General features: G+C 37.2%; 1 protein-coding gene across 3 annotated transcripts; it reads right to left on the bottom strand.

Annotated features, from left to right (window-relative positions):
* Positions 1-207: 207 nt before the first annotated feature.
* On the bottom strand, positions 208-23,293 carry DIS2 (Arp2/3 complex, 34 kD subunit p34-Arc). Of its 3 annotated transcripts, none has more exons than XM_088213674.1 (10): positions 23,069-23,293; positions 22,715-22,763; positions 22,376-22,583; positions 21,714-21,883; positions 21,106-21,183; positions 6,696-6,828; positions 6,528-6,619; positions 1,178-1,234; positions 546-617; positions 208-460 (listed from the first exon to the last, which is right to left on the bottom strand). In XM_088213674.1, the coding sequence occupies exons 1-10, from the start codon at positions 23,128-23,130 to the stop codon at positions 425-427; spliced, it is 957 nt and encodes a 318-aa protein (XP_088069800.1). In that variant the 5' UTR covers positions 23,131-23,293; the 3' UTR covers positions 208-424. The 3 variants fall into 3 exon arrangements, with proteins under 3 accessions (XP_088069800.1, XP_088069799.1, XP_088069801.1); XM_088213673.1 differs by having other exon boundaries at positions 22,697-22,763; positions 23,069-23,291; XM_088213675.1 differs by lacking the exon at positions 21,106-21,183 and having other exon boundaries at positions 22,697-22,763.
* Positions 23,294-23,306: the final 13 nt, after the last annotated feature.

The following is a 23,306-nucleotide window of genomic DNA, read 5'->3' as shown; positions in this document are numbered from 1 at the left end:
CCTAAAGATGAAAGGACTCTATTTGCATAATATAGAAAGATTTCTCCAACTTTTTATAAATTAATAATGTAATCTAAAAAGAATCAAAGAACATTGATTTTATTGGACTGAATAATTTAACGAAAATCTGGTTGCTAATTTGATATTGAACTATATTTGGCACACAATGAAATAAAATAACATGTAATAATTTTGAGAATATGGGAATATACTAATTAAATTCTTAGATATTATTTTAGTAATAATATTGGTATACATACTTTTGAAAAACAATATAAATAACAATAAACCTAATGACCTATCTCAATCTCAAGAATTAAAATGACTGTTTTGCCCATACAAAACAAATTCACTCTTTGGTTCAAGATAGGCTACAGATCTATCAAATAAACAACCCTGGAAGTTCACACGCCAGGCTATGCCCTTAAGAATTTGAATTCATACGGGAATCCTTGAGGCTCTGCATGTCCAGTGAGCATATTAGAGAACCCATCAAAACAACAACATTGTCAATTAGGGTTTTTCAAAGGCTTAGGTTAACCTACCAGCCGTTTGAAGGATCTGCTATTCACTGTTTTCTTTGACCTCTCTGAATCTGGTCTTGCTCGGTCCAATGCCTATAAGACCAAAATATTGGCATTTTTAGCAGCAAACTACGTAGAAAATAAATTAGCAACTAAAGAACAGCGCTGGATGTCGGGCTTGAATTAATGGCGATTGAAAATTATCTTTTTATATGCAACTGACTGTCAGGATAAAACTAATTGCAATGAGCTCACGTTTTTTCCCATCCTCTTAGGAAGTCAGAATCCTCATAGAAATCTACAGTAGTAGTCAACATAAATCCAGTGCCACTCATCTTTTCCGCAATTCCAATCAATAAAATCCCAACTGATAATAGAACAGTAAATAGCATCTAAAATGGATCTAGAGAGAAACTCTTAAGAGATGTACACTCAAAAATACAGAGATCGAGCAGAGAAAGTACATTGTGGTGTGTCCATATGCTTATCTATGTACGGATACCAGAGTATTTCATCAGTCAGACCAAAAACAACCCACATTTTTACTGTAATCGATACCACTCAATCACTGAAAAGCTAGTGAGACTATCGACAGTGAAAAACAAATTACAAGATAAAGACAAATATATAGCTGAAGAAGAAAAAGCATTTACCTGGATCAGAGACTCAACGCGACGCCGCATTCGGGTGTGCATAAATCCCTCAGAGCACTGGGAAATATTCAGGGGGAAATTCAATGACAAGCAAGTCAAGAATGTAGAACTAAGTCGAGCGTTGAATAACAATAATATTAAGAAAAATAAACTTCTAAGGTTGAATTTTGTTCAAAATTTAATTCTATAAATAAGAATAGAAGTATAATATAAACTAAATAAAATTTTAAACAAACATAACATTTTAATGTCTAATTAATGTTTGATGTTTTTGTGATTTCTTTCTTGACATGCGAGAGTACATATTCTTATTGTAGAATTAAACATATATGTTGAGTTGGTGTAATTATGCATCAACTATACAAAATTATAACTAACAAATTTTACATATAAAAAAGTTTAAATGTAAAAATTGAACGAGAAATTATAATAGGCTTGAACCAAATGTAACGTAAAAAAGATATAAATGGATACAAATACAATCTCAACCTTTAACACTACAGCCTCAAGTTTTGAACTTATGCCTAACACTTACCAGCTTCAGGACTTTACACATGCACTAGGCACTACCAAAGTATTGACAATAAGACTTTTTTTTTTTATATAAGAAGAACTATATTTTGTGCCTGCACGATAGAATAAATTCTGGGAAACCTGTTCAACAAAGCCACATTATCAATCCAGGCATCCTTCCAAAATCTGATTTTGTTGCCCCTACCAGCCTTCCACCGCAAATTTTCCTTAAACTGCGGCCATTGCATCAGAATTTTCCTCCACAAACTCTTGCCATGAGTTCTTCTGGGCCTTATTACCCTACTGTCATCCCACACAAGATCACCCCAATGGATCCGGACAATCTGCCTCCGCAATTTATCCTCCTCATGTAAAAAGCGTCATACCATTTTCCCTGCAAAGCCACATTTAACTCGACAATAGATCTGATACTCAACCCCCCATACTTTGATGGTTTTTTGATTTCGTCCCATTTTACCAAATAAAATCTGTCTCCTCATCATCAACCCAGATAAAATTGCATTGTAAAGTTTCCAGTTTTCTGCAACATTCATAAGAATCGTTATAGTTGACAAATAATAAATTGGAAGATTAGCCATGGTGCTTTTTATCAACGCAAGTCTCCCCCCTTTAGACAGTAACTTTCTCTTTCAACCAGCCAATCTATTCTCACACATTTCCAAAACAGAATCCCATGAGGCGCTACTCTTATTCCTATCCCCCAAAGGCAAACCAAGATATTTGATCGGTAAAGTGACTTCCCTACACGCTAGTACCGCCGCATAGAGACTCCCATCATCAACGCCACCCAACTTTTAACCAATTCAGATTTTTGAAGATTAATCTTCAACCCCGATACCCTTTGAAAACATAAAAAGATACACCTCAAATGGAAAAGGTTTCTCACATCAGGGTGACAAAAGATTAAGGTGTCATCAACAAATAAAAGATGATAAACATCCAGTGTACTGCTTCCATGACCCACACAAACACCCTTAAGAAGCTGCAGATCTACGGCCTTGGTCATCAATCCATCCAATGCTTCCATAACCAAAATAAATAACAAAGGAGAGAGAGGGTCACCTTGCCTTAAACCCCAAGAGGCCGTCAAGAAATTCGAAGGACCACCATTAATGAGAAAAGCAAAAGAAGTGGTAGTCAAGCATGTATGCATCCAAAGTCTCCATTTTATCCCAAAACCAAACCTCTCAAGCATATAGTCAACAAAACTCCAACTAACATGGTCATATGCTTTTTCCATATCAAGTTTACAAATGATCCATTCCTTTCTATTAGTGACTATCGTTGACTATCTCATTAGCTGCCATAACAGCATCAAGAATTTGTCTACCATCCACAAAAGCGTTTTGACTGTCACTAATATCCCCAAGAATTCTAAAAAATCTTCTAACCAAAACTTTAGCAATGAGTTTTTATATACATAGCCCACCAAACTATCGGCTTGAAGTCACCAAATTCCTTAGCCTTCTTCTTTTTAGAAATAAGAGCAAGAAAGGTAGAATTGAGAGATTTCACAAATTTTCCAGATTTATGCATCTCCCTAAACATTTCCAACACATCAACCTTGACAACATACCAGAATTTTTGTAGAAATTTCATATTAAAACCATCCGGACTCAGAGCTTTATCTCTATCACACACATCTAAACACTCTTTAATCTCATCATCAGCGAATTCCATTTCCAGCATTAATTTATTGTTATAAGAAAGACACATAAAACTAATACCATCCAAAGTGGCCTTACCATATGTTCTTCATGGTATAAATTGGCAAAATAGTCTTTGGCTGCTTTTCTGATCTCTTGATTGCCTGAAATTTTGCCGCCATCAACCCAGATTTCAAGAATGTCGTTATTTATTCTTTCATTACTGGTCATAATATGAAAATACTTGGTGTTCCCATCACCATCCTTAACCCACCTTTCTCTAGACTTTTGCTTCCAAGATAACTCATAAACCTTACATAAATTAGCTAAATCCATCTTCAAAGTATTTCTCTTGCCCATCATGGTCTCATCCAGTAAACCAATCCCCTCCAGCTGATCTAAATCACTGATTTCTGGCATGATACTAGTGAAAGAATCCCCAATCCTCACTTTCTCATCTTTAGCCCACACTTTTTATTAAATTTTTAACCTCTTTCAATTTTCCAGCAACTCTAAAACTAGCGTTGCCCTGTATTATAGCATTTTTCCAAGCCTCTTCTACCAATACAACAACTCTCGCATATGACAACTATCTATTATCAAGTTGGAAAGGGATTGACCCCCAATGAATTCCATCCGTCTGAAGGCAAATAGGGAAATGATCGGATGTTGGCCTTTGAAGAGTTTTCTGAATTACACCAGGAATTTGAGATACCAATGCAGGAGAAATCAAGAATCTGTCAATTCTAGAGTACACAGATTGCTGTCTCATATTTGTCCAAGTCCATTGTCCTCATGAGAGAGGAAGATCAACTAATTCCAACCTATCCACAAACTCCCTAAACTGATTAGCATATGCCATCCTCACATTGTTGCTATTTCTGTCACCGCAATTCAATATTATATTGAAATCCCCCCCAAGAATCCATAAATCACCCCATTTTCTCTTGTTACCTTCAAGTTCCCTCTCAAATATCTCTCTCTCTTCATTATTACCCCGACAATACACACCCGTAAAAGCCCATTCACAATTCAACTTACAGTTCTTGAAAAGGCAGGATAATGTAGTATTCCCTTTACACACCTCAAGACATTTAACACTCCCTTCATTCAACATGAGGATAATACCACGAACAGTACCATTCACAAGAATACAATTCCATCCTACCTCTTTCTCTCTCCACTTACTGCGAATAATCTATTCCGAACATTAATCCAGTTTAGACTCCTGTAAACAAACAATATCCGACTTCCATTTTGCCAAACAACCATTAATAATGAGTCTCTTACCTTAGTTATTGACACCCCTAACATTCCAGGATACAATTTTACCTATCATTAAAATCAAAATTTTTTGTACCTCCTTAGCTCTTATCCCCCCTCCTCTTCCCTTCATAGTTGACAGTAGATTCAAGTCTTTTCAGTTCTCTCGAAATACCCTCAGCAACTATTTTCTTCCCCTTGGACAGCACGATACCCTTATTCTTTTTTTTCCTTCTTTTTTCTATTTCAGAAAAAAATAAAAATGTTTGAGCTTCCATACCTTCCATAGAAATTCCCATTGATTTGTTGAAGTTCTAAATATTCTGAAAAACCCATTGCGAACACCCCATCATGAGACCATCGACAATATCAATTCCATCTAAAGCTCAAAGCAAGGATCTCTTCGATCTTCGGATCCACCAAAGGGTAAATCTCCTTCTGCTGCTCTTTGTCTTCAAACAAGACCATCGCCATACATTGTTCTTCAGTCTCTTCCTCCCTTTCAGACTCTATAGCATGAGGCAAAACATCAACAAACTTCATATCTTCTTCTTCACTCGATTTTGCATCATTGAGTTTCATAGTTTGCGTCATGTCAACCTCCAAGTCAACCATCGATCTGCACTCTAGTGTTCTAGAGGCCAGAGCCTTATTATGCTTCGCTTCTGTCTCAGTCGAAACGGACCCTCAATTTTAGAATCCGAAGATTCGCCCCGGGTAAGGTAAAAAGCTTTCTTCTGCTTTTGGACTTCGTCCTCTCTACTCATTTCTATCGAGTTGGATTTAGCGGGCTACTTCCCCTTCTCCACCCAAGAGAATCTCTTCTTTCCTTAGAGTCCACCTTTATTGTTCAAGTCTCGGCCCAAAGGCCCGTTCTCCTCCTTTTTCTTTCTTGGCTCAGCACGCTGAGAATATGAAGCATATTGGGCCCATGGCCTTTCGGGTCGTCTCCTGCCGAAACGGGCCCCATACTTTACATCGCTTTTCTACCCTACTCGTTTCCTTTAGCATCCATCTTTCGCACAACTGCCGCGTATGTTTGCACTGCACCAAATGTCCCAGTGAAGTGAATAGGCTTAGCACAGTGGGGACACTTTACAATGGCATTCCAAGGAATGGTGCGATAGACATCCCCCGCCTCTACCCTCCCTCTCGAATGAGAAACAGGAGCACGCACCTGCCTATTCGCGAGTTCAAAAGTCGCCACCATCAACTTCCACCACCCTTTTCCTTGGTCTCCCCTAGGAAAGAATATTCTTTTCGCATTTTCTTTCCATTGAATTGACAAAACAACGTATTCTCCTCTTCTGTTACTTCCAAAGGAGATCCATAGATCGTAATTGCTGCGGACCAAATGCCTAGTCCATTTACCCCTTTTCTGTTCCAACAAAAGTCTTCTAAAGATTCCAGTAGCCACTTGAACTCCTCTTTATTAAAAAAAATCGATCTCCTGACACCTGCACCATTTTCGCTGATCCGTAGTCCATCCAATTTTTTCCCACACAAACTAAGTCATACGACTTATTCTCAATAACTAGGAATTTTCGAATATCGGACATAACTCAGTCTTCAACCTAGGTCGGCCACAATGGTCAGTCGTAGGTCAAAAAATGGGCCTTGACTATTTAGGGAATAGAGAGAATTTTAGAGAGAAAGTTTTAGAGAGAGAATGTCTGGCCACTATGCAAGTTATTTGAGTAGGCGCATACAATTAGACATTTAATTCAAGAAATAATTTTAAATGTGTCAAAGACTTAATTCAAGAAATAATTTTTCTGTTCAATCACTTCTCATTTATGATTCTAAAATATATTAATATGATAGAAGGAGACAAATTAAAGGTGCATCAACAGTAAGAAAGATAGAACATTTTGAAGACCAAAACATTTAAGCAACAGCAAACTCACCTTAACATGATAACTAACATAAGCATGAAATGTTGATAGGTTCCAAACTGTGCGATCCAATCTCTTTCCTTCCACATGACGGGGAAATATGACTGCATCAGATGACCACGTTATTTTTGTACAAGAGAAGTAAAATGGAAAAGCCAAATCTAATTCTCCAAACATTACCAAAAGATACAAATCCTGCATTTGCAGATAATGCTTCTTCAGGAGCTCCATTCAATTCTAGAGGTGGAGAAGGAGACCACAAGCAGGGTGGAGCATTATTAAGTCCAGCTGTACGCCTTGCCTCCACAAATTCCTAAATGGTTTAAACATAATGAGGCATATAATAAATGTCACCTAATAATATGTTATAATAGTATGACTATAATAGAATGGTCTCGTGCAATAGAATGAATATTCAGAGCCAAACAATACTAGGTTCAGAGATTGAAGTTTATTACCAGCAATGGCACTAGTTTTCCTACAGTCTCAACACAAATTCACACACTTAAAGCATATGGAACAAGCAACATGTTAAATCAAAGAAAAGCAAAATGGGTCTTCCAGATACTAATCCCTGCCTCACATTATACATGACTGCATATAACTAAGAAAATTGGGGTGGTGGCAAGTCATCACTTGTCTAGGTGGTTGACACTTCCCAACCACATAGGTAACAAGTCGAGAGACCCGCACATCATTTGGATGTTGATAAGGAGAGTTGTTTGAACATTGTTCTTCCGGTAATTCTAGAGCTTATAATTGCACCACAATCAGTAACTACCTGTATTTGACATGTCTGAAGCCACACAACACACAAACACTTGTATTAGCTCCTTTGCACGAGCTAGCACATTTTGCATGTGTAACATAACTTGTCTTTGTCCCAATTTAAGCCATAGATCAATAGGTACACCCACATTCATGAGACACAATTGCACACACCAAGACACATGACAACCAATCATCATTGCCATGCTGTTGAATACACCTTGAGAGTCACCTTCTTGGGGTAGGGTTGATGCATGTAAGATGTCAACTATGTGCCAAGTTTGTACCACGACCGAAGGTCCAATAAACAATCCACGCTAGGGGAAGTTGATGTCCGTGCTAGTAGGGTGGATAGATACCTTTCCAGTTAATTAGGTTATAAGGATTTTAGCCTTTTTGCTCCGAACTTCTACCTTGTAGCCAAGAATCTAATCTTTTCCTTTTCAAACATTCTTCTGATCACAAAAGGAGCACAGTTGACCTGTGTTCTCATATTGTCTGCAATGTCTTAATTTTGAGAAAGTTTACATGAAATGTTGGGTGTACCTTCAATCTATATGGTAACTTTAGCAGATAGGTCATGTTCCACAAATTTCTTTTTAATTTTGAAAGGACCCTCATGCCTCCATATTAGTCCACAGTGCTTGACACTCTTGTATAGTTTTTATTTTTTTTTCATATTTCAGGAATAAACTTAAATAGTACTTTGTCCTCAACTTGAAACTTCAAAGCCTCTTATCATTGCCAGGAGACTTCTTCATCATTCGGCTAGCCTTCTAAGTTGTCTCTTGCATCATCAAGCATTTGTTGCTTGGTTGTAGCAAATTTGTGCATTGTTATGCACTTATTTTGCAACATTTGTTTTGTGATACAATAAAATTGGCAAAACCTAACAATTCCACCTAATTGTTGTCATTGGCCATCATAGAGTGCCTGAAGAACTCCAACAAAGCATTCATCCTCTCAGTCAGACCATCTGTCTGGTGATGGTTGGCTCCAAAGAAATTTAGATCAAACCCCATTCTATTTGATTAAGTAGTCTAAAGCATTTTTATGATCTGTATCCTGGTTATCCAATTTCTATCGGTAGCCCAAAATACTTGACAACATTCCTATAGAATAACTCAACAATAACTTCAACGGGTATGCAACAGGTGTAGGTATAACAATAACAAAATTTTAAAATCTATCCACGATAAAGATAGAATGCATGCCATTTACCTAGGCTAGCCTAGTGATAAAATCCATACAAACTGACAGCCATGCATCTTGGAATTTGCAGCGGTTCAAGCAATATCAACTCCCTTAGTTCCTTCGACTTGTCTTGTCCAATACCAAGCAAGTCTTTATATATGTCTCTATGATCTTTTCAAGTCCTAGCCAATAATAATTGTGAGACAAGAGAGCCTGCATCCTCTCCCTTCCTGGGCGACCAATCCATAAGGGATTATGGGTCTTTCTCAACAACAACAATCTTCCTTTTCCAGCAAGGACATAGAGCCAAATAATCCAGAATAGAGTAACCCATCCTCCAACCAGTCCTTCCACAGCACTCCACATTTCACCTGCTGTGCTAAACTTTAGTAGCCTCTGTCATATTAGGCAGCATCTGTAATCTTTATCATCTTGAACATATATGTTTCCACCTAAGATAGGGTGGCTAATCTCTCACCCACATCTTGTCAACTTAAGGCATCAGAAACAATGTTGTTTCCCAGGCCTATGCTTCCACATGAAACCATATTTCACAAAGAATTCTTGTCATCTGGAATGCAGGAGATTTCTTTTTCTTTTTCTTTTTCTTTTTTCCTTTTTTTGTATGTTGAAGAAGGTGTTAACTACATTTTCCATCTTAACCATAAATTCTATTCCCAAGAGATACGCCCATCACAATATCAAGCAGTATATCATAACAAGTATATCCTTTTTGCACATTGAATACCTCTGTCCAGTGACACTCAACTTTCTGCTATGAAATGCCACTGGAAGCCCAACTTGTATCTGTAATCCTCCAAGGGCTTTTCCTAAGGCACTAGTACACTAGAAATGATTCTCAAATTTGGGTAGAATCAAGATGGTTTTGAGGCCACATCATTCTTCAGCTTGTCAAAACTAGCTTAGCAACCCTCTGACCACTCCGATCTTTTATCCTTCTTTAGCAAGTCAATCAAGGGTATAAACATCTGCAAACTGCCTTAAACGAACTTGCAAGAGTACTTAACCAGCCCAAGAAAGGACCACAATTCAGTCACTTTGGCACAAGCCTGGCAAAACACAATCGCCTTGACATTCCTCTCCTCTATCCTAACTTTTGCTTGGCTAATTTGATGCCCTGACAACAATATCTCTTGCTATGAAAACTAATAGTTCTCTTTTTTGGCATAGAGTTGATGTTCTCTCTTGGATAATGCTAATCTCAAATGCACCACGCAGTCTTATAAGGATCCACAACATTATCTAGATAAATCACAACAAATTGTCTACAAAGTCATAAAATACTCCATTTATTAAATTTAGAAATGTAGTAGTGGCATTTGAAAGGCCAAAAGGCATTAATGAAAATTCATATAATCCATATCCAGTTACAAAAATAGTCTTAACTTCATCTCCTTCAGCAATTCTTACTGGCCAATATCCTGAACATAAAATAAGAAGAGACAACCCTAACTCAACAGGTCAAACAAGTCAACAATCAGTGAGCTTGTAGACTTGTTCTTGATGGTCAACTTGTTGAGTGCTTAATAATCTATGCGCATCTTTAGCAAGCCATCAATGGTTCCTAAAATAGGATTTGGTTATGGGTGTGCTGACTGCAAATTCCAGCAAACTATTAAAGAGTTTGCTGGAATTTCTTCTTTTCTTTCATGTGTTTAATAGAGTGGTAAGAGTTCATTAAGAGAGAACCCTTCAAACTCTTGAATATGAAGGTAATAACTCATTAAGAGAGAACCCTTAAATTTCTTAAGTTTAAAAGACATTCCACTTTTCTTATACTATGTTTGAATTAAAGAAAATTGAGAAAAAGGAAAAGAAAGGAGAAGGTATTTGCCATGATACTTTTGATATACTAACTATCATGTAAATCTTTTGTAAATGGGTAGTACACCCTTTTGGTACCTTGTCAATATATATATGCCACACTTTTTATTTCAAAAAAAAAAAAAAAGATTTTGCCATGGTACTTATTTATCTCTTCCAAAATAATATGCTATACCACCTAAATATAATTTCAAGACTACTTAAAGTAGGAAGGATGCGTTGGGTAGACAGAAGGTAGGCTCTTTTAAATAGGTAAGCGTCATGAAATGAAAAAACTAGAATCACATTTTCCAATCACAAAGTCATCATCTGATTGTGCTAAAAAAATCTTTGCAAGATGAATAACTTGTTTGATCAAGTAAAATCCCACTACTTGGACAACTTGAAAGGTGAGAATCATTGTCTTTTTGCTCAATCAGTAAATTTCCTGTTTGGTTCTCTATTCCTTTCTTATGCCTGATTACAAAAGGATACTATTGCAAGAAAGCCAACCAACAAGCATGATGATGGTTAAGCTTCTTCTAGAGTTGATACATAAAGAGCTTCTTGGTTGGCATAGAGGAAAAATTATTTTTGGACTAGATAACAAACACTAATGATAAAATGTTTGGATGCTGGCGAATTCTTTGTTATATGTGGTGTACCCTCGATTAGCATCATTAAGTTTCTCACTAAAGTAACAACTAACTTTCATTCTTGACTAAATTGACCACCGATACCTACTTGAGATGTATCGCAAGCAACTTCAAACACTTGGGAGAAGTACAAGAGATGCAGGACAGGTGCTTCTGTCAATTTCCTCCTGACATTTGCAAGAGTTTTAGATATTGCTTCGTTCTAGGTGAAGTAGCCATTCATCATGAGTTCGTAATGGGTCCACTACAATGCTAGAGCCTTAATAAACCTGATGCCAAGCCGTGGAAGCTTCTCACTTCATATAAAGTTTTGGGAGTCGGTTATTCCTAGATAGCTAACCTATTCTGGATCAATTTCTGCTCCATTTAGAGAGAACAAATTCCAAGAACATAACACTAGTTCCCATGCATACGCATCCTTTTTAGATGAATGTAGAGTGTTTCCTGACGAAGTTCTCTTATAACTTGTTGTAAGTGAAGGATGTGACTTATTGAAAAAGGTCATCAAGGTAGACAACATGATATCTTCCCCTCAAATCTTGGAACACTTGATTCATTCTTTTTTTGAGATAAAAGTGAAAAATAAATTGATATGATGCCAAGGGAGCGTCATCCATGTACAAGGTGTAGAAAGGAATTTACAGATGTATAAAAATATTTACAATAGATCCAAAATCATCTAAGTTAATCAAGATAGTGGCTTAATACAATAGAACCAAAATAGTATAACTACCTATCCTTGATGGTGCCAAAAGCATGGAGGTGCTGAGAGCATTAAAATGTTCAAATGGCAAGGCTAATTTCTCATAGAAACCATCCTTTGTCTTGAATGTTCTTTTCCACCCATCTCCTAGCTTCACGTGGATTTGGTGATATCCGCTCTTCAAATCTATCTTGGAAATGTATACGAAGCTTGCTATAAGCTCTAATATGTCATCAAGGTGAGTAAGAGAAATCTATACTTGATAATCTTGTTGATTGCATGACTATGTAATGCAAGGATAATACATGGACTTAACTTTCTCATATAATTCCTTGGACAACAGCTCATTAACTTGTTGCTTAAGCCTACATTTCCACTTAGGTTCATGTGTTATGATGTAAGATTTCGCAATTGAGATCTACGAACTAGGTCAATTGGGTGTTAAATGTTACACAATGGAGGGAATTAATTTGGCAAATCTTTGGTGCAATATTAGGAAAGTCAAAGAGTAACCAAGTTACTTTTGGTTGTGTTGTCTCTATTGAATAGGCTATTGATTCCTTGACTTCCCTACTTATGACAACAAAAACAACTATTGTCATTGCTTTTTGTCTTAAATTGCTTTCTCAACAAAAGATAAAGTTGTTTCTTTCCATTTTGGTCACTAGTTGCAAGCTTTGTGATCTTCCTATTCATAAAATCTTTTTTATCCTTTGTAATCATGGGTTATAAGGTAATATATCTTTTTTCCACGAAAAAGAAGTATGTGCTTCTCTTCCACCATGGTGTATTTCTCAATAATATAGCCAAAGTCGACCGAGGAGGATATGATTCACTTGCATTTGATCAACATCACACAAAATAATATTTTATAATTAACATAAACTATTCATTCACTTAATTTCAAGTAAGCTGTATCTTGCTTAGACCAATAAATAGAACTGAGGTTATAATTAAAGTTGTTAGTAAAAAACCGAAATAACTAGTTATAGTGGGCATGAAGGGGCAAAATGAAATATGTTTTTTTTTATCTATATGTTTCTAAAGCATTTTTCTACGTTTCCATTTTTGCAAGAAACGGAGATAAACAAAAATACCACTTGAAAGAGTATGTATTAGTTGATGAGAGTTTCTTCGAAAACAAAAAAAAATGTAAACTTTTGGTTATTCTCTCAATTTCAATGAAACGCAATTGGATCTAATATGTATGAGTTGACAATCAGAATCTATATGGATAAAATTTATAGCAGGAGGTTCCATTTTTACTATTAATAGGATTTTTTGTTATTGGTTTATATGGTTCCATGGGAAGGAAACAAGGAATTATTGTGTTATACGAATTATTGTCATCAATTCATGCTACCTTTATGGCAATGGATATGGTTGAGTAGGAATCTAGGGATGCTCTAAGGTTGAGGTGTAAACTACATTCATGCAACTTTCATCGTAACTGACAAGTTTTTTGGCTTTAGGTCCACATAAAATATGGTAATACTACACTAGTCATCTTTCTCAACTTTAGGTGTTTCAAAGATATGCATGATTGTGGACAAAAGGACGTGTTCACATGATAGTCATCATCATTGAAGGAACCTTTTTTTTTTCTTAAGAAGACCATCGAGGGAACCTATTCACAACAAGTTACTCTTTCTAGGACATTGATTACTTGCATGGTGTGGCTTTCCACACCTTAAGTGGACTATTTCCTTACTTCTAGCATTGTGTTTGACGGAATCTAATTTTTGCAATAATAACTCTGTTGAAGCTTGTTGTCTGGAACATTTTCGCACAACATAATTTGCTTTGAAATTTCTTCTAGAGTTGATCCTCTCGAGGAAGATCCAAACTTCCTTGAAGTGGATGATTCAACGATTCTTATATGCCAAGAGCATCTTAGAAATTTAAACAATGGTTATAGGAGGCTGTTAGATTAATTATCTTTTAATATAAGCTCTTCATTCTGCTTTGAATTGAGATGCTGCTTGATTATCATCTTCTATCAACTGATTCAAAATTTTTAAATCTTTAAATTTCTCTGTGCACTTAGTTGTTGACATGTTGTCCTACCTTAAACTGTTAGCTTGATAACAAACATTGTCAATGTAGCTAGGAAATAAGACTTTTCATAAAGAGTTGCTTTTATCTCATCACATGTTTCAATTGTCAGTTGTTTTTTTACTAAATTCTCATTTATATTGTACCATCATATTTTCGTGAGTCCAACCAATTTCATTTTGGAAAATTTGACTCTTCACACATCTAGCATATTGTATTAATTGAAGTATTGATCTATTGAATTAAGTCAATCAAGGAGCAAATTGAAATCTCCTCTTCCATAAAAAATTAGGAGCTTCGACCTTTACCTTCTTCATAATATCTCCAGATTTATTTTCAATGCATCTACTATTAACTGCAACTGCTTGTGCAACTTGCAAGTTTAAAATGATGGGGCAACTCGTGCATTACTTGCATTCTGCATTGTTACGAATTAGTATTAATAGTTAGCCTCATGTGCATCCTGCCTGGCATCCAGAACACCATTAGTCACCATTGTTTAAGTTTGTATATACGATATAGAGGAAAGGGCAATATAACTGATTTTTTTTTTACCATTGTTGAATTGCCTTGAGTGAGGCAGTAACCTATCTAGTAAATTAGTGTGGTCAAACTAGGACGGCAGGGGAGTGAAAACATGTCCAATTGACCCAATTCAACTCGTGGTTGGTGCTCATGTAGCCACATACTGCCTTTCGCCAAACACTGACATTGGTAATAGGCTCGAGTACAGGTGAGGGTACAGATTGGAGGTTCATGTGAGATGCCGACGTGAAAAACATCAGGATCGAGAGGCTGTGGCTAGCCTGCTTTTTCAACAAGTGGCATGTTTTTCGGCAAATTTTTTTGTTGGAGCTTTAGGAGTGCACTGATCGAGTTGTCTGAGGTGTTGCATGGTGACTACGTGAGTCACCTCCTACTGGTTGTGAGGAACTTGCAAAGATGGCTGAGAGATTTTAAGGTTTTGATTTTCTCTTTTATCTATTTTGATCAAATAGGTTGGGGATATTCGGATGAAGTACTTTTGGGTGTTTGGTGTAAAAAATTTACTTTTGATACCAACTGATATTAGAAATCAGTAAAACAAATTAGAGTTAATTTATTTACTTGGAAATTTGAAGAAAACCTATATCAAACCTAGGGTTCTCTATTTCAAAAAAAGAAAAAATCAAACCTAGGATGCTCAGGTATCACGTCTAAAATTTGATTGAATTACGCAATCAAATATTGAGAAAATTCTCAAAAATTTGTATCAACTGAATACTGCTCTTAAGGAGATTATAAATGTATTTATAGTGTGTCAGATAATCATTTTCCAAATAGGATTAGCCTAAGAATATTACCTAGGCAATTCTAATACTATAAAAAGTCAAAAAACAAAACATAAATAAATTACAAACATAATAACCTAAATAAGATAATTCCTGAATAGTGAATTACTAGTATGTCTATGAGTCATCAAAGGAAACAGCTTTTCTCCTTGAACACGAAGTCTACCTTGGTTTCTGTTTCGAGTTTAGGCTTATGCAGTAAAAGATGTTAGTTAGTTCATAATAAATAGGAATAAAATAAAACAGAAACTGAGTTACGTAGAAATAAGTTAAATAGGAAATCTGGCTGCAATAGGGATTGTTCTATGTTCATTAGGTCAGCTAGAAATCTCTAAATTAGTAGTTGGATATAATCCTAAGGGTTTATTAGAGAGAGTTTACACCCCGAAAGACAAAATAGTAAATCTATAGAACCAGCTGGGATTAGGGTTGACAAACCCTTATCAGTTCATTCCGCAGCCGATGCCAAAATCATTATCATCATGCAATTCCGGCAAACATGATTCCAGCCACCTTTTTTTTATTGCTTTTAGGCCTATAAAAGGCCCATTTTCTCTGTTCTGTAATTATCGAATCAAAAATCAATAAAATTACCTCTATTTTCTCTCTTTAACATTCTTCTTCATCTTCTCCATCTTCTCCTTCTTTATTTTTCCTCTAGATAAGAGTCATGTCAAAGACATCTGACAAGTTGGTATCAGAGCCTGAACCAGCGAAATTTTACGCCCGTGTAGCCACACAAACTCAGTCCAAAAGGCCACGATGGACGAAACGGAGAGCCCCGAGACGTTCATCGCGAAGGATATCGACTTGAAGCTTTCTGCGTTTATGGATGAATCGCATTGGCAATTCGATCTGGTACTAGATTTGCTCTGTGGCAATCCCGCCCACCGATCCGACGAGATCCTTGCGCATCTGGAAGCCGAACCCAACAAAGGCAGAGGCCTCCTGTAGCATGATTCCAGATTCGGGAAGAGGGTTAGGCCAACCCTTTATACCTGGTTCAACTCACCCAAATCGGATCTGATCGGTTAAAGAAGCAGATCAGGCAAACCGAATCGGTCTGACCCAAACTGGTTTGACACAAATTGGCCCAACCCACACCCGAATGGGCTGACAAAAAATTACAAAGTGGAGCCTCTGGATTGAGCTAGATCGCCCACGACCGTGAACCGATCCGGTCCGACCAACCATTCCATGCTCCCTAAAGTGGAAATTCCCCTTTTTGAAGGAGGAAACCCTCGCGGGTGGGTGCAACAATGTGAAAAGTATTTTATGGTTCACAACACTCTTGAAGAGTAAAAAGTGGAGGTAATGTCCCTATATTTGGGAGAAGTAGCCGATATATGGTATCAAGAGTGGTTAGCTAAATTTCACACCTTAAACTAGAAATACTTTGCGGAAAAACTCTACTGACGGTTCGGAGTACCCTTACGGAAAGAGTTTATAGAAGAGTTCACCAAATTATACAAAACATGTACCATTCTTAATTATGTAGAATAATTTGAATATTTATGTTCTCTTATGGATACAGACAACCCAACGCTTTCAATGAGATTTTTCATATCCACTTTTATCGGTGGCCTCAAGTCACAGCTACAACCCCATGATAAGGATTCTCAAAGCACAAACACTCAAATCGAGCAATCAAACATGCATTACCGCAAGAACAATCAGTAATAGAGTTTCGGATTCCTGTCTTTCCAGCTATGATGCTCCATTATAAAAAAAAGACCCATATAATGATAGGCCTTCTGAGAGCGTGGGGGAGGAGCAGAATCTAAAAGATCAATAGTTTGTTACAAATGTGGAGATTAGTATTTTTCAAAGCACTGATACTCCAACAAAGCGGTGATGGTGGTAGAGGAGATCATGACCGAAGAGATCTCGGAAGACAAAACTTTAGAGGAAGTTAAAGAGGTTGACGAAGACCTCACTGACACTCTTTCCATACAAACAATAGAAAGGGTAACCACAGGGAGCACCCTGAAGATACGAGGGAAATTATTAGCGCATGATGTTCTACTGGATAATGGAAGCTCACATTCTTTCTTGGATGAGGGAGTTTCTAAATGGGTCAAGAATCAGATGGTCAACAGTAAACCACTAATAGTTATGGTGGCAAACGAGTAAAAGATGTCTACCTACCTTGAATGATCAGAGGTGACGTGGACTATGCAAGACTACAAGTTCACCTACAATTTCTGCATCAGGCGGTTACGACATGATATTAGGAGTCAATTGAATGAAGCAATTAGTCCAATGATGTTTAATTTCATGCATGTAAAGGTAAGATTTAATTTGAAAACTTACGGATATCATTATACAGAAGTGCCTCTCGTGAAACAACCGAGACAAGAGAAACAAAGGCAAAGCAGTGGGTCAAACGGAAGCAAGTAGTTGAAGGCAGAATAGTGTTCCTAATAATGAAAGTTCCAAAAGAGGTACTAACTCTAGAGATACCCAACCCGGCACTTGAAGCACTACTTAGACAATATCAAGATGTCTTTTAGGAGCCCCACGGGCTGTCTCCACTCAGAGCCTTCGACCATGTCATCACCTTGTCCCAAAAGAATGCCACTATGAATATTCAACCCTACAGGTACTCGTTCCATGACAAGAACAATAAACAAAACAGATACCACAAATGATGAATGACTCATTAATACAACTCAGTCTTAGTCCATTCTCTTCACAAGTACTGCTTGTTAGAAAGAAAGATGACACATGAAGGTTTTGTGTAAATTACAGAAAACTCAATTCTCTGACCGTAAAAGATAAGTTTTCCATACCAATTATTGACGATCTTCTTGACGAATTATATGGTGCAAATATATTCTCTAAAATTAATTTTCGAGCAGGATATCATCAAATTAGGGTGAAGGAAGAAAATATCCATAAAACAGCTTTCCGCACGCATTAGGGCCATTATGAATTCAGAGTAATGTCTTTCGCTTGAATAATGCCCTGACAACCTTCTAGAGCCTCATGAATCACATCTTCAAGGCATTTCTTTGAAGGTTTGTGCTGGTTTTCTTTAATGACATATTGGTCTACAATAACACTAAGCATGAGTACCTAAATCACTTAGAAGAAGTTCTAAAGACACTCCAAGACAACAGGGATGAAATTAATCCAAGTGTTGTTTCTTCCAAATGGAGTTGGAGTATCTCAGGCATATTATCTCCATTTGAGGGGTAAAATCAGACCCCCAAAAGATAAAAAAAATGGTCAATGGCCCAATCCCTGAACAATTAAGGCCCTTAGAGGATTTCAGGACCTAAGAAAATACTACCGCAAGTTCAAATAGAATTATGGACTCATAGTCCAACCACTCACCAATTTCTTAAAAAAAATGTGCTTTTGAATGGAATGTAGAAGCTGATAAGGCATTTCAGTCATTAAAAGCAGTCATAACTTCCAGCCCTATCCTACGACTGCCCAAATTTAGAGATCTTTTTATTATTGACACAAATTTAAGCAACAAGGGGATTGAAGCAATCATAATGCAAAAGAATCAAACCATAACATTTCTAAGGAATCAGACTAAATTAATATATGAGAAAGAATTTATGGCAATTCTCTATGCCGTGGGACAATGGCAATATTATTTAGAAGGGACCTCCTTCGTCATCAGAACTGATCAATGCAGCCTAAAGTACTCTTTAGATCAAAGCATGTCCTCCATGGTACAATAGAATGAGATTTTGAAGCTGTTGGGCCTAAATTATACGATCCAATACAAGCAAGGGTCGTCCAACAAGTTAGCTGATGCTCTCTCAAGAAGAGACTCCCTTTACTCGGAAGCAGAAGTCTTATACACTCTCTCCACATCTATGCCTGCCTAGATGGTAGAAGTAAACAACAGCTACAACAACGACCCCTTCACCAAACAACTGCTATTGGAACTAATGGTCTCTCCTAATAGTAGGCTCCTTTTTTCTCTACAACAGGGCATCATGAGGTAAAAGGGGAGATTAGTGATAGGTGATAAAGAAGAACTTCACAATCATCTGCTTTATCAGTATCATACTTCAGCAGTGGGAGGTCACTCTGGAGCTAAAACGACTTATGAACAGCCCAAACAACACTTCTATTGGCCCAATATGAACAAACAACTTTTATGGTGAGTCCAACAATGCGATATTTGTCAAAACTGCAAAACAGAGCGAGTCCCCACACCCGAGCTACTACAACCACCTGTCCGTTCCACCACATACTTGGACGCATATATCCATGGACTTCATTGAGCAGTTGCCCAAATTAGAAAGTAAGGATACTATATTAGTAGTGGTAGACCGCTTCATCAAGTATGGGCATTTTATTTCCCTATGGACCCTTTTACTGCAACTGGAGTAGCCCAAAATTATATGGAGACGGTACACAAGCTGCATTGAATTTCATATGTGATAGTGTCCGACCGAGATAAAATATTTACCAGCTTTTTCTAGAAAGAGCTAATGAAGGCAATAGGGACAAATTTGTTTTTCAGTTCATCATATCATCCCCAGACGGACGGGCCAACAAAAACACTCAATCAGTATCTAGAGATGTATTTACGATGCATGGCTAACTTATAACCAAAAACTTGGGTCAAATGGTTGGCTGCAACTAAATGGTGGTATAATACTTCGTACCATACAAGCTTGAAGATGACCCCCTTCTAAGCACTCTATGGTATCCCCCTTCACATTTCTTAGATTTCATATAGTTCTGCTCTGCATCACCTTCAGTAGAGATGATCTTAGCAGAAAGGAAAGAGCCCAACAAGACCATCTGTCAACATCTATTATAGGCACAGTCAAAGATCAAACAATATGCAACTAATCATCGGAGTGAAAGTAGTTTTGAAGTTCATGATTGGGTGTTACTCAAATTACAACCTTTCAAACAAAGAACACTCAAGAAGGGACGAGACTCCAAACTATTGTCCCGCTACTACAAATCATTCTAAGTCTCTTCGAAATTTGGGAAAGTAGCATACAAGCTCCAATTACCAGAAGAGTCAAGGATCCACCCGGTTTTCCATGTGTCCCAACTCAAGAAGTATCTCTTCGGCACATAGGTAATCCAATAAGACTTGCCCCCTCAAGCCACTAAAGGGTTCATCAGTGTACAACCCCAATGATCTTACAACGAAAAACCATTCTCTAAGGCAACTAACCAGTAGACCAAGTTCTTGTTTGTTGGGAAGGGGATCCAACCGAAGAATGCACATGGGAAGACTACAAGTATTTACAATACCAATTCCTGCACCTCAACCTGAGAGACAAGGTTATTGTTCAAGGGGAGGGAACCCCTAAGGGTCTATTATACAAAGAAGGGAAAAATGGGAAATTAGCCCCCTAAAGGACAAAATAGTAAATGTACAGAGCCAGCTGGCATTAGGGTTGACAAACCCTAATCAGTTCATCTCGCAGCCGGCGCCTTGGTCATCATCATCTCATCCCACAGCCAATGCCAAACTCATTATCATCACACGATTCCAACAAGCATGATTCCAGCCATTGAGGATGTTTTCTTTATTGCTTTTACACCAATAAAAGCCCCTTTTCATTGTTATGTAATCATCGAATTAAGAACCAACAAAATTACCTCTGTTTTCTTTCTTCAACATTCTTCTTCATCTTCTCCTTCTTCTTCTTTATTTTTCCTCCAGATCAGAGCCCTGTCAAAGGCATCTAACATTGGATAGGAAGAAAAGGAATTCTTTTGCGTGAATCAAAGTAATAAGATCAACTAAAGATCCTCAAAGTTAGGAAATTAATGTTATGGTCTTCCCTATACAAATAGAAGGTAATTCGTTAATAAACATTAGCAGAATTAGCAAGAAAAGAAAGTTACTAGGGTATCTACTAGGAGATCAAAGGCCTATGAGAATTAATCATAAGTGGTAAGGGCCAAAGTATGCCAATATGCTATTATTGGGTTAAAATAAGATCAAATCTCATAAGAAGATCGAATTGATTATGAAAAGATCCCAAAGTAGGGATAATAACATCTAATTTGTTCAGAACATCCAATTCATTATTAAAACTTTGGGCATGATAACATTTTACCTGCAAGAAGGAAGTTGCAAGAACGGTATCTATGAAATCCTTAAATCTCATAGGAAAGACCACGGTGACCTTATCTGCCTGTCAAAAGCAAGGATTATTATGTTTACTAATTGTAAAGAAGATGCAAGAAAAATGACACAAGCATGATTATCCATCTTACACATTTTATTGCAAAATTATGAGCTCAGTCCAAACAAGACTAAATCCATAATTGAAATCAAAATTAAAATAACCATATGGTTAAGGAATGTGTTTGTGGACAGACCAGCAAGAGAGAGTAGCAGAGGAATTGTTTGCAGGCTGTGGGCAACAAATTCAAAAAGAGATAAAGAGAAATTGACTTGATTTCGCTATCTAATTTTGACTAGTTTGGATTGAAAAAATAGCAGGATTTTATTGGAAAAGCCCTATCTATTTGATAGATATAGTTGCTATAATTTTTGTTTCATAGTCACTCTTATGGAGAAGAGAAAAAACTGGAAAACTCTTTTTACACTTGGTGGCAATCTCTTAGTGCTTGTCTTCTTTATTTGTTTTTAGGGGAAAAAAAAAGAAAGAAAGAAAGAGAAAAAGAGAGATCAAAGGAAAAGAAATGTCCACATGGGTACCTGTGGGACGAGAAAGAAAGACTCATTTGGTCGATGCACGAGTGCAACAAGCCGATCTATATCAGGAGCAACGGTTCTTGAAGCAAGATATTTCAGAATGACTCTTAGAGGGGCACCTAGCACCACTTCTCTAACAGATGCAATCTTCGCCAGAAGGGCATTCTTGTACTCTGCAAGACATCAACAATAAAATAACTATATCTATACGTATATGAATTACATAAAAAAGAAATAAAAATTCACACTCTAATCCCCTGAGATGACAGTACATCTAAAATGACTCATAAGTAGGAAAAGGGTCAACTTAGGCATTTCCACTTGTTCAAATAGAGCCTTTTATTCCCAAATTCCATACTACTAACAGTCAGAAACTTGTCCTTGCACCTAAACTTTAAATTGCTTGAAGAATCAAGCTCAGAAAATGTATCAAGAATGAAAATTGTCCCGACGTATCACAAGATAGAGGGAGGAGGTAAGATGCATGAAGTATCAAGCAAACATCTACCAGAAAAAGAAAACCCCTGCTTCAGAAAACTACAAAACAGGAAAATCATAATCCGAAGAAGAGAGTGAAGATGAAAACGTTTGGGAAGCTGATTCAAAGTGTTTTGGCATATTCATGACACGCTCATAATAACCTTAAGAAAGGAAACTCGTTGAACCTTCATCTGGAGGAAGTTTTGAGAAATTTAGTTTCAAGGTGAGATTATAGCCATCCCTTGGAGGGTCAAGAATTTGTACAGCTGTGCCATATGCAGATTTTATAGCTTCGATGGCACCAAAGGGGAGTCCACCAAACAAGATAGTTTCTGGAGGTGGGGCGGGTAATGATACTGATAGCAACAGGAGGTGTGGATTCTTCATAGACACCTGCAATACTTAACAAGTTAGAAACAGGAAATCGAACTTCTTATACTATATTAACGTCAAATTAAGAAAACATAAATTTACTGATATAGTGATTCCATATGAAAATAAATCACCTGAATGTGGTAACGTACATCATCAAATTCAACCCAGTGGTAATCAAGCTCAACTCCTTTATCAAGGCTGAAGAACAAAAATAAAAAATATCAGCAAAGTGCAACAAAAACGGGTGGAGCGAGTAGGTGTTTTTGGTGATTGTTTCTGTTCAGAACAACTAATAAGAAGTCGAAAATGGAAGAACACAGTCTCTCCTTAACCGTGGACGACAATTAAAAGAGAGTAATTAGGGATACAGAACAAAGAAACGAAATCAAATGAGACATATAGTTGGTACCTTAAGACAATGACATTAAACTGAAATGATAGCCATTATTAGTTTAAGCAAGAAAGGAAGTGTGGGAGATGAAGGAAAAGGAGGAATTACGCACTCGTGAAGCCGATTCAACAAGGTCTGAAGGAGAAACCTGGACTGCGACTGCAACAGTATCATGGATTTCACCTATGATTATGCTAATCACTTGCAAACAGACAATAACCGAATTCAAAGCACAGCAACTATCTCCTCGTCTCGTCGTATACCTCCCCGTCCAAATTCTGATGTAAAAGCGTTCGGAGGGAAGCAAGTCGCATAACGACCGTGTCGTGTCAGAGGCGAGAGAAGATTCC

The sequence above is a fragment of the Carica papaya genome, chromosome 2, assembly GCF_054855325.1.
Source record: "Carica papaya isolate Zhongbai chromosome 2, ASM5485532v1, whole genome shotgun sequence".
NCBI lineage: Eukaryota > Viridiplantae > Streptophyta > Magnoliopsida > Brassicales > Caricaceae > Carica > Carica papaya.
This window is presented reverse-complemented; position numbering and strand designations above follow the sequence as displayed.

Excerpts from the sequence above, each read along its gene's own strand:
- DIS2 (XM_088213673.1), bottom strand. The coding sequence starts at position 23,130 with ATGATACTGTTGCAGTCGCAGTCCAGGTTTCTCCTTCAGACCTTGTTG. Across the intron at positions 21,184-21,713 it reads CTTTCTTTCTCGTCCCACAG|GCAGATAAGGTCACCGTGGT; the intron begins GTACCCATGTGG and ends TGCTTTTGACAG. Across the intron at positions 6,829-21,105 it reads TTGCAACTTCCTTCTTGCAG|GAATTTGTGGAGGCAAGGCG; the intron begins GTAAAATGTTAT and ends TAAACCATTTAG.